The 12,055-nt window shown below is 43.8% G+C and overlaps 1 protein-coding gene and 1 long non-coding RNA gene across 3 annotated transcripts in view; both read right to left on the bottom strand.

Annotated features, from left to right (window-relative positions):
• Positions 1-2,092: 2,092 nt before the first annotated feature.
• The window catches only part of LOC111658508 (stromal interaction molecule 1-like), a 19,842-nt gene continuing 9,879 nt past the window's right edge, over positions 2,093-12,055 (bottom strand). Inside the window, exons 8-14 of the mRNA XM_087175317.1 lie at positions 11,567-11,744; positions 11,325-11,492; positions 10,573-10,673; positions 9,764-9,999; positions 8,380-8,466; positions 6,378-6,441; positions 2,093-4,361 (exon numbers count right to left, since the gene is read on the bottom strand). Of these exons, the coding sequence (XP_087031443.1) occupies positions 3,917-4,361; positions 6,378-6,441; positions 8,380-8,466; positions 9,764-9,999; positions 10,573-10,673; positions 11,325-11,492; positions 11,567-11,744 (1,279 nt within the window). The 3' untranslated portion in view covers positions 2,093-3,916. The remainder of the gene's footprint in view (positions 4,362-6,377; positions 6,442-8,379; positions 8,467-9,763; positions 10,000-10,572; positions 10,674-11,324; positions 11,493-11,566; positions 11,745-12,055) is intronic.
• Positions 11,754-12,055, bottom strand: part of LOC147818845 (uncharacterized) — a 1,270-nt gene continuing 968 nt past the window's right edge. For both annotated transcript variants that reach the window (XR_015437547.1, XR_015437548.1), the window contains exons 2-3: positions 11,867-12,052; positions 11,754-11,836 (exon numbers count right to left, since the gene is read on the bottom strand). This is a non-coding gene — a long non-coding RNA (uncharacterized LOC147818845). The remainder of the gene's footprint in view (positions 11,837-11,866; positions 12,053-12,055) is intronic.

The raw sequence follows: 12,055 nt of genomic DNA, 5'->3' as shown, positions 1-12,055 counted from the left end.
ATGGATGAATGGATGATTTCTGTAAACAAACAGACACACCAGGTTTCTGCTTTTCCTGTCAACAGATTCCAGGATACAACTTAAATAACTACATCTGATTCTAAATTATAACAATTTGCCTTAATTACAATATTTCAGGTCAAATAAATTCATATATTAATATTGATTATGGGAAATATGATTTGAAAGAACAAGTGAAATTAGTTTCTAGCAGTTCACAGGTGGCAGCAGAGATTGTACACAGCCAGTCCTGAGTCTCCACCCGGATTCTTGAAAGTGACGGGACACGTGGGGACAGAAGGAAGAGGGGTGACGTCTGACGCCGGGAGTCAAAGCGAGGTCTCGTCTGTGTGGTAGACGCCCTCGCTACTCGCCCATCGAGTCGCCCCGGGGACGTGTCTGAGGACTTGCTGTAACTTGATGTTGGAAAAAATGTCTTTGTAGAACAAATGTCACGAGGTGTCACATTAAATCAATGAAATACTAAGAACTAAAACATCTTTAGTCAGAACGGTCGTATAATGAGTCAAGCAGCTGAATCTGACCCTTGACAAACCAGAATGAAGTTCTTCATGTTGCTTCTCTTCCGGCCGCTGTTTCCCAGCTGCTCTCTGCTGCCACCTGCTGGTTCAGCCTTTAACTTTTTCTGGCTGATTTCCTGAGTAGCTGACAAGTCAGTGAATGCACCGCCTATAGTAAATATTGTCAGAGTCAACAGTGACAGGCTGAGTTCTGGCTGAAGAGGAGGTTTGATTAATTTTAATATTGACATTGATCGGACTTCCTGCATTTGAATTTTGGATTCATACCTGTGGTGCACTGCCCCGCCTCTTATGAATAATGTTTGTTCTGATGGCAGCAGGTGATCTGGGTCATAGTGAGGGTTCGTGTTCATTAGACCACCAACAGTTCAACACAGGCAGCAGTTTTCTCTTTTACCTGCAGCTCTGACACTCAGGACTGCAGCAGCTCTCAGGTTTGTTCTGAGTCATCATTCGAGACTAGTTAGTTTGAGAATACATCTTTGTCATTGACTTAGTGATCTGATCTCACCATGCAGGCAATTACAGAAGTATTTCAAGAGATAATAAACTAATTGAGAGCCCCAACTTAAGAGCATGGGTTATTAAATTTAGACCATTAATTCGAGAACATTTTGGAAAGTGGAAATTCACCTAAGACCATGAAGTTAAATATTTCAAGAGCTCGTTTATTAAAGCAAGAGTTCGTCAGTGGTTGAAAAGTTGTGTATTACCAATTTAATTAAAGAGGGTGAATAACATCATTCAAGAACTCGCATGAGGTCATGAAACAGTAATCCAAGTGAGAGATAACGAGGGTCTGGACCAAGAGCTGGGAGGAGGACTGAGTCAGGTCAGACCTGATGTTTCTGATGTTGAGATGATGCAACACGGTCAGAGAAGAAGAGCTGGTCATCAAACATGACACCAATCTTCTCGTGACCTTGGTTTGGGTCAGAGATGAAGAGGTGAGTTTGATATTGATATCATTATGAAGAAACTGAATGGCTGGATGACTAAGAGTTCAGTCTTAGAGAGGTTTAGTTGGGTCGTCTGGAGGGAACCACAGGTGTAGTTGGGGGTCATCTGCGTAGCGGTGATATGAGAAGCCAAGTGAGACCCTGGGAGGTGGTGTATGTTGCAAAGAGGAAGGGTCCCAGTACTGATCCTTGGGGCACTCCATTGGGGAGGGGATGGCATGAAGACAGAGAGACCATCACCTTGGATTATTAGTCCAAGACCAAGAAAGTAAATTTATTCAATCAAATGTTAATTTAACTTCAGTAAGAGGAAAGACGTGATAGAGTTAACATTGGCGTTTGTTTCCACCTCTGCACACAGATGTTGGTGAGTAAAGGAATGAAGTTTGATGCTGATGTTTTTTCTACACTGGTAAGTAAACAGCTGTTAATGCTAACGTTAGCTATTTAGCAATAGAAAACTTACATGTAGCTCTTTTAAATAAAAATATCTAAACTTAAGCCTGCTGAGAACCAGAGAACAGCAGCTGCTTCATACAGATGTTAGTAAATTCTGAACAGATGTTCACACAGAGAAGAAGAGACACATCATCAGTGGTTTGTTTATTTGTTTATTGCTGGTTTTACATTATAAATAAAGACAAATATTGAATAAAGTTCCTGCAAGTAGCAACAGAACATTCTTTTCTGTCCGACGTGTGTGGACTCTCTGTTTAGTTTATTGGCACCATGTGAGAGGATTTCTGGGTAATGAAGTCCTCTCACTGACAGCTGTTCTCTTTAAGTAAACAAACTGTGACAGCCATCTTTGTTCAGAGTAAATAAAGTTAAACTTCACTTCCTGCCTCAGACACAACACACACACGTTGGCCAATGGATCACTTTCTCTTTAAAATCTCACAGGTGAAAATCAAACAGTGAAAATAACAGAACGACCTCAGGCTCTGTTTTCATGACGGGGGGGCGGAGCTTCATCTTCAGGATGTGGAGGTGGAGCATCAACTTCTCCATCCTCACACTAATACTAATATATATATATATATATATTTATATGTAATATCTGACTGACCAATATGTTCAAATGTTGTCAGATGTAACTGTACAAGAACTTTAAATTAAATGAGGGCTGCAACTATCGACTATTTTCATTATCGATTAAACTTCTGATTATTTTCTTGCTTCATCAATTAATTGTTTTGTCTATGAAAACTCCCTGAGCACAGCAGAGTCAACAGTTCACAAAGATTTGCAGCAGCAGATGCAGATTTATAAAGTGCAAACAAGCTGATGAATAAACTAGTTATAAACATCCATAAATCCTTTATAAGAGGTACCGGAAAACGATTGAAACAATAAATTGATTATTAAAATATTTAGTCATTAATTTTCTGGTGAAAGTGATTTAATGATTAATGGACTCATCATGACTCTGAGCGGATATTTGATCAACGTGATGTCAGCTGTGGTGACGCACCGTCATAGAAACAGAGCCCTTCATCTACTTACACTCAGATAATAAAATCCACTCTGAATAAACAATGAAACAAGACGAGCCTCGTGTGTCCGACGCTCGTCCTCAGAGACCTGCAGCCTGATTCTGTCCTGCTGTACCATTTGGTCCTCAGTTTCCCATAATCCCCTGCTTTAACAATGCATTCAGTCTGACCGTCGTCTGTTCAGGTCAGTCTGGTCCCAGTTTGTTACTGGTTTCTGTTCGTGGTACATGAACTGTTAGCTCAGGTCATCACACAGCTCCAGACTGTTGTTGATGTTTTAGGATGATCAGACTCTAATCTGCCCCCCAGTGGAGAAACTAGTGAAGTGACCTTCTGCTGCAGGTGAAACCCGCCGTGTTGTGGTGAGGAGGAAACAGGAAACAGTGTGGGGAGGGCTGTAAACAAACTGCAGGGGCTAGCATTGCTAGTATGCTCACAAGAGCAGTCACCAGAGTTATGAAGAAGCTCACCTTCATTAACCTCCGTCACTGTCCTTACACTCACTGATAAACTCAGATCAGAACCTGGCGCTGCAGGAATCAAACCTGTGACAGACTGGATACAGCCCCAGTTATTTCTCTAATGGACACGGAGTCAAGGAAACTAAAGAAACTGATTTCTGGCATGAAAATAGAGAAAATAGACAAACGAAGTGAAGCTGAATCCAGCAGGTGAACGTGAAACGAAAAAAATCCTTAAAAAAAAGTCTAAATCTTTCTTCTTCTTTCTTCCTGTTCTTCTTCGTGGACTCATCTCTGTGCCCACTGTTCAGTTCATGGAGAGAAAAGATCAAACATAAAATAAGATGAAAGTAGATGAAGCGTTAAAAACGGGTCTTTTCTCTGAGCGACAGGTTCTTCATCATGATGAAGATGAAAGTCTCATCATGAGTCAGTTACAGCAGGTGAGATGTTCAGGTTCAGTGACGTCCCTGCTTCTTCTTAAAGATCTTATTGAAGGCGTTTCTCCTGCGGCTGCCGGACGACTCGCTCTCCTCACTTCCATTCTCCTCCATGGGGCTCCTCCTGGCCGGGAGCTGGAGGCCGGGCCCCCGGCCGCCGCCCAGCGAGCCGGACGAGGCGGAGGACGAGAAGACGAGCGGGCTGTCAGTGGCGTCGGACGTGATACAGAGGGAGCGGGTGGAGCAGGAGGAGGCGAGGACAGCCGCGGGGTTGCCCCTCAGCTCCCCAAGGCTGGAGCACTTCTCCAGGCCTCCTCCTCCTCCTCCTGCGAGCCCCGAGGCCTGACCCTGCAGGGGGTGGAGCCTGGATGACAGGGGGAAGGGCTTGGAGCTGTACAGGCTTCGGGATTCGCCGGGAGAGAGAGGCAGGGAGGAGTCAGAGTCTGAGTGGTTCATAATGTCCCTGACAAAGGAGAAGAGAGTGACGTCAGCGAAACGTAAAGCTGCTAACACGTAATCTCAGAACTGAAAAATAACAGAATTTATCTGAACTGGACTTTCTATGGATCAGCATAAATGCTAACAAAATTAAACTAGCATCAATGCTAACATCAGTAAACTAGAATCAATGCTAACATCATTAAACTAGCATCAATGCTAACATCATTAAACTAGCATCAATGCTAACATCATTAAACTAACATCATTGCTAACAAAAGTAAACTAGCATCAATGCTAACAAAAGTAAACTAGCATCAATGCTAACATCTATAAACTAGCATCAATGCTAACATCAGTAAACTAACATCATTGCTAACAAAAGTAAACTAGCATCAATGCTAACAAAAGTAAACTAGCATCAATGCTAACATCAGTAAACTAGCATCAATGCTAACAAAAGTAAACTAGCATCAATGCTAACATCATTAAACTAGCATCAATGCTAACAAAAGTAAACTACCATCAATGCTAACATCAGTAAACTAGCATCAATGCTAACAAAAGTAAACTAGCATCAATGCTAACATCAGTAAACTAGCATCAATGCTAACATCATTAAACTAGCATCAATGCTAACATCTATAAACTAGCATCAATGCTAACATCAGTAAACTAGCTCTAAATGACTGATTTTAAAAATAATAAATTTTAGCAGGTATAATGTTCACCCTCTTAGCTTAGCTTGTTAGCATGCTAATCTTTGCCAATTAGCACTGAACAAAAAGGTACAGCTGAGGCTGATCATCAAGAATCGGACAAAGTTCATCCTCTGGAGAAGATGAACGCCCTCGATCCAACCAATAGCTGTACGCCGACTAACTCAGCCGACCATCTCTCGTGCCTCAAAGCAACGAAGTCACAAACAAAGAGCAACAATTTGTCTTTTTACTTTTGTGAACATCAAAACTCCAGTTTCACCTCTGCTCTTTATGAGGAGCTTGTTTGACTACAATGAGTTTTCAGCTGCTGCACTGTGGTTGGTCACTGAGATATCCAGCTCTATTAACATATCCATAGATACAAATACTTTTTTACCACTAAATGAAAATGTTTACAAACAATAAAAACATTCATATGATTGGACAACAAAGCCCAGTGAGGGAGGGGAAAAGGTTCAACATGAAGGACGAACAAATGAAGCAAAGTTAGAAAGTTAGTGAGAGGAGTGAGAGGGTCGGAGGCGACATGACACGCAGGAACGTTTTCTTATGTTTTCTCAGAAATGTGTTTATGAAAAGATAAAAAATAAGAAAACTCTACATCTGTCGAGGCTGATGACAGCCAATCAGGAGAGACCATGGGTGTGACATCATCGTTTCCAAAGGTTTCAGTTTCTGTCTGTCAAGACTACAACACAACCCCTGAGTTTTCAAAATAAAACACAACCCCAGAGTTTTCAAAATAAAACACAACCCCTGAGTTTTCAAAATAAAACACAACCCCTGAGTTCTCAAAATAATCAGTGATGAATTAGACGTGAGTTCGTAAATAGTTCTTGCACACAAGTTAAGCTCAAAGCGAATATTTCATGATTTGTTTCTGTCGTTAGTTCATCAGTATCTTTGGAAAACAGTCGTGTGGAGGGAGATACCCGAAGCTGCCGGAGCGACAGCGCTGCTTCCTGCTCGCCACAGCTCCCCCTGCAGGCGGGAGGCTGGACGCCGCCTCCAGAGAGTGGAAATAAGAAGATCGAAAGAGCAGAGCAGAGATGTGAGCGGAGCCCTCGGCGTAGGAGGAAGAGGAGGAGGAGGAGCTGGTGGGAGGAGGACAGAACGACAGGACAGAAGGCTGAGGAGGGGAGGTGGGGCCGATCGAGGGGTGAGACAGGGAGGAAGAGAGAGAGGGGGAGGGCACGGGGAGGAACTCCAGCTGGCCAATGGAGCGGCTGCGACTCTGCCGGGCGTGGCCACTGGGAGGGCGGGACGATGTGAACAAACCATGCCCTTCCGGGTGAGGTAAGTCCCGCCCTTCAACCAACCTCTGTGAGCTGAACGTCATAGCGGGGTCTCCCATTCTCTGTCGCAGGGGCATCAGACTCTGGGCTGCAGGACAGAGGGGAACGCAGGAGTTAGACTGGAATTAGTTGTAGTAGTTTTATTTTGAAAGCCAGAAACAGGAAGTTCGACTCATAACAGAGGAAAACAGTGAAAACTGAGATGTTACAGGTGCAAAGGAAAACAGATTGACAGAGCGGCATGACGTCAGGAGGAAAGTGCAAATGTTTGATTTCAGCTTCAGTCTGCACAGAGACAAAGACTTTTCAGAGGTTTGTTTTGGAATCTGATTCATTTTTTTCCTTTGTGATCTTTGTCAACGCTTCCAAACCACACTGTCCTCTCTGAGTCCAGCATCCATTTCAATATTTTCTTCTTCTGTCTTTTATTTGAAGTGTGGATCCATCAGAAGATATAAAAACCATCTCAGTGTAGTTTTACATCTCCTCTCTCAGGCTTCTCTCTGCAGCTCTAGTAAAAACAGGTCGGTGAGCCAATCAGAAGAGAGGAGGCTCTGAGCCTCTCTTCTGATTGGCTGACTGTTTTCTGAGTGATCCAATAAGAATAAAGCAGATTTCACTCAGAGAAACCAAATCCTGCAAGGTTTGGATGGTGGGTCCAGGTGGGCGGGGCTTGGTGACTGCTTTGTTGTGACATCACAAAGTTCCAGAAGTCCTGACGGCTGGTTTTAAGGCTCAGTTTCTGAATACAGGCTGTGTGCATTTCTCTGTGGACTGAGGCTTTGATACTTTCACAGTATTAATATAGAAGCTAGAGCTGATCTATAATCACACTGCACATGGACACAGACCTTTACACTGGAGGAGCTTTACATTATTTCACTTTGTGTGAACAAAGGTGCAAAAGTCTTGATAAGATGTTGAATTATCAATATTCAAATGACAGTGAAGGAAATCTTAAATTCAAACTGTAAGATCTAAAAATCTTCCTGCCTGACATCGAATCATTTCAGGTGATGCAAAACGAGGAGGGTTTTTCTAACGAACTTGATTCCAGAATCCACCAAACTGAAAATTCAGTGTCTCACCTGTAAATGTGAGATACACAGTGAGTTCTAGCTAATGAAGCGTTGTTGTCCAGTAAGACTGTCTGTGGTGTTTCAGCTGCGTGAAGCGACACAACATTAACTCTGTGAGCGGCTGCAGACCGGTGAGTGAGTGTTAGTGAGGAAACAGCAGCTGAACACAGGAGGAGGAGAGTGACCTCCTCTGCAAAACATCTGGACACCTCTGTCTGATCTGAGCACACGGAGGGAAGAAGGTGGAGGAGGAGGAGGAGGAGGAGGGAGAGGAGGCGTTCACATGGACACCTGCGTCATGTTCACAGACAGAGATGTTCATCTGATCATGTGACAACTCCTGTGATTGGTTCATACCTCTGTACAGCAGGTGAACCTTCGTTTCCATGGCAACAGACAGATTTCTCCGGGACTTTTGGGGGATTGTTGGGTCAAATTTAAGGCCTCAGATTTTTACGTTTAACTTCTCAAAGAACTTCAATAAAATCTTTGTTTAATCTGCAGCTTCATTAAAAAATGTTTTCTGTGACACTGACGTGTTTCCTGTTCGCAGGTTTTATATATCAGTGAGGAAAATTAATAAATACGTGAAACACAATTGTCACATAATAAATTATGTCTTATATTAAAATTGTACATACCATATAAAAATAATAATAATAATACATTTGTTTCCATATTTGACCTGATTTAATATAAATATTTTTACATTTACAGACATTATTCTAAATAAACTTTAGAACTTTTTTATTTCATTATCTTATTTCGTTACATTAACCCTTTTACGTTCCTCAGGTACTTTATGTGTTAATGAGGAATTAATCAATTACAAAGAAAAATATCTGGATGTTGTTTTTTCTGATTGGTCAGTTACTGCTACTGATCAATCGCACAGAGGTATGGACCAATCAGAGAGAGGTGGGAGGATGAATGAGGCAGGGGCCAACCGGAGTGTTTCCATGGTGACTGGGTGTCTGCGATGCCACTCAGGGGCCAGAGGTCGCTCACTCGCCGGTCCATCTGCCACGCTGCGTCTGGAGGGAGCCAATTAAGAGAGATGCCAAGAAAAGAGGACCAATCAGAGGAGGGGGCGGAGACAGTGAGCGGCCCACAGGTGAGCTGAGAGAAGACGAGGTCAGGTGAGGCTGTTTTTATGTTGTTTTAAATTTCAAACAAGAACATGGACTGAGAGGAACATGTCAGGTGATTAAAGTCTTTCATTTCATGTTCCTGCATCACCATGAACACACACACACACACACACACACACACACACACACACACACACACACACACACACATTCTTCAGACTTCTGGATGTTTTCTTTGCTGTGTGGAATTACTGCTCAGGTACATGTACATGTCATCACTTCCTGTCTGTGAATCTCAGCTCTAAGCTCATTGGTTCCTCTCGAATCTTTAAAAACACCTGACAGGTACAAAGATCCACCTTCAGTTTAATAAACAGCTGCTCACTGTTGTCATGGCAGCAACATCTGATCTGATCCTTTAATGAATCTGATTCAATTTAACTTTCATCATTTGTCACAAACTAAAGTTTTAAATAAAGGTTGACTTCAGATCTGTGATCAGCTGGTGACTCCACATCAAGATTAACAAATCCAGTTAATATTGACAACCTGAACATGAGCTGAGCAGCAGAAGATATTGATTATTAATTGATATTGATTGTTGTGACTTTTACACCTGATTCTTCACAAATCACTTGATCCAGAACTCTGATCTTAACGAGCTCCAGATATTGATCTGATGATCCGCTGAACTACAGAAACACAGGTCACTGGAGGTCACAGAGAGATGTCACAGAGTGATGCGTCTTCACTTACAAACAATCTTTGGCTTCGAGAAAGCTTGTTAACCAATAACTCAAGTTTCAAATTAATTAAGTTTAATTATCGACCACAGATGATGTCATCAGGTTAACCAGAGGAAACAACCAATGAGAAGCTGCTGACGTCACCTGCAGGTTTTTATATAAAAGGTCCAGTGAGAGATTCGTTAGTGTTGGAGCTTAACGAATCCAGGTGTTCTGCAGACCACCAACCGGATCCTAAATGAGACTGAAGAAACCAGGAGAGAGTGTGTTTGATGGTGATAGTGAGTGTTTGTGGCAGCAGGACGGTGTGTGTGTGTGTGTGTGTGTGTGTGTGTGTGTGTGACTGAGTCTGATAACCTACAGTGTGTGTTGATGGTGAAGGAGCATGTGACTGATGTGTTGCCATAGTTTCCAGACACAGCGGAGCTCAGAGGATTCAGACTGTGACACCAACACACACCTACTGGTGTCATGAGACGTAAACTAAGACTCACACTGCAGCGTCCCAGGAGACAGGATGTCCTCGTCCATGTCGTCCAGGTCATCAGAGAGGAGGAGGTGCTGAGGGGTCGCAGGTCGCAGGCCCAGGAAGGACGGGTCCAGGTTGAGGGCGGCAGCCAGCGCTCCCAGACCCGGGTTATTGACCAAACAGAACCCTGTTAGAGACTCGATATGCTGCCAGCGGTGGAGCTTCTCCCGCAGGGCCGCCGTCACCTCGGCCAGGGCCTGTCTGGGGGGGGGGGACACGTACCAGGTTTCACTTTCATTTCATTCACCATGTCAGTGCATTATTTACAGAAGGGTTCCTTTACAAGGTTCTAGAGGTTATTGAGGAGGTTCTCAGAATCGCTCAGGAGGTTTTAGTGGCCGGTGGGGAGGTTCTATGGATGTTAAGAGGTTCTAGAGGTTTTCCAGGAGTTTCTATGGTTCTTTTGGAGTTTCTAATGGTCATTGAGAAGGTTCTACATGTAGTTTTGGAGGTTTAGTGGCCGGTGGGGAGGTTCTAGATTATCTTTAGGTTGTTTTGGGGTTGTTTAGAACGTTGAAGTAGTCATGGAAGAGGCTCTACAGATGGTTTTAGGAGGTTTTAGTACTCATCACGATGGTTCTAGTGGTCCTTTAGGAGGTTGTAGTGATCAGTGAGGTGGTTCTAGAGGAACTTTATAAGGTTCTCTAGGAACCCTAAGAGTTTTCTAGGGTTATTTGGAGATTGAGACGTCCCTGAAGTCCTCCAGAAGGTTCTAGTGGTCTATGTACTGTGTGTCTTTGTATGCTGATGTGTTCTGGGTCAAAGGTCACTCACTTGGCCGACAGGATCTTATGGTCGACGTCGTCCAGTGAGGAGCTGTGAGCCACATGAAACGTCCCGAACAGAGAACTCCTCTTCTTCTTGATCTTCTCCGCCTGAAACATCGTCATCATCATCATCATCATCGTCGTCATCATCATCGTCGTCATCATTAGTCGGGGATGTAACTTTCTGTCACTATCTCAGTCTCCTTCAATTTCATGGTTCATTACAGAGATCTCACTGATCAGCAGCCAGTCGCTATGCTTACTGTTAGCTTAGCGTTAGCTTGTTATTTAAACATTAGCTCAGAAGTGTAACGTTAGCTTGTTAGCTGGTGTGGGGAATCTTCCTTTTGTTTTGCGTCTCAGGTTACACACAACCTGCCCCGCCCTCTAAAGACCTGCAGACAGCACTCGGGGCTGAAACAGCACCACAGAACCTCTGCAGCGTTTTAGGTTAAAAACTGATTTAATCTTAGTCAACATCAAAGATAAGGCAGTAAAACTACAAACATGCAATATCTTCAATGTTCCCCCCAAAACATGCACATATATTGATGGGGACTATTCTATATATACATATATATATATATATATATATATATATATGCATATATATATATATATATATATATATACATATATATATATATATATATATATGTATATATGTATATATACATATATATATATATATTTTTGACTTCTCCATGCCCCCACCTCGGAGACCTACACCCTTGCACTGAGTGTGTGTGTTGTCCTCACCCCCTCCCTGGCCTGCAGCAGCTGCCTCTCAGCGCTCTGTTTCTTGATGTTGTAGTACTGAACTTCGACCTCGTGCGTCAGCTGCAGCCACTTCTGCAGAGCCTCCGGCGGCGCCCAGTGAGCCCGCGACTCCAGCTCCCGCTCCGCCTTCTTCAACGCCATCCGTACCTGCAGCACACACATGGTTCTGACATACAGTCCTCTCTCTGCGGCTGCAGGTGTGTGACCCGTCATCGTCTTACCTGCTCCAGCTCCTCCTCGGCGTATTTCTGTCGGCTCCTCTCGTTCTCCGTTCCCTCTCTGAGCTCTCTGAGCCGCTGAGCTTCCTGTTTGGCCGAGTCGATCTCGATCCTCAGCTCCTCCTCCACCTTCACCTTCTCCACCTGGACGCAGCGCTGCTCCTCCTGAGCCTGCTGCAGCCTGTTCCCAAACACAGGTCACAGGTGAGCTCCACGAAACCATCTGTGAGGCGACAGGTGTACCTGAGTGTACCTGTGTGTAACTGTGTGTACCTGAGTGTACCTGTGTGTACCTGAGTGTACCTGTGTGTGTACCAGTGTGTGTACCTGTGTGTACCTGTGTGTACCTGTGTGTACCTGTGTGTGTACCTGTGTGTACCTGTGTGTGTACCTGTGTGTGTACCTGTGTGTACCTGTGTGTGTACCTGTGTGTGTACCTGTGTGTACCTGAGTGTACCTGTGTGTGTACCTGTGTGTACCTGAGTGTACCTG

Source organism: Seriola lalandi, unplaced genomic scaffold, assembly GCF_002814215.2.
Source record: "Seriola lalandi dorsalis isolate HSWRI2012SDOR001 ecotype SW California unplaced genomic scaffold, Sedor1 jcf7180002054447, whole genome shotgun sequence".
NCBI classification, from domain to species: domain Eukaryota; kingdom Metazoa; phylum Chordata; class Actinopteri; order Carangiformes; family Carangidae; genus Seriola; species Seriola lalandi.
The sequence above is the reverse complement of the archived record's forward strand: the minus strand, read 5'-3'. Positions and strand labels throughout refer to the sequence as shown.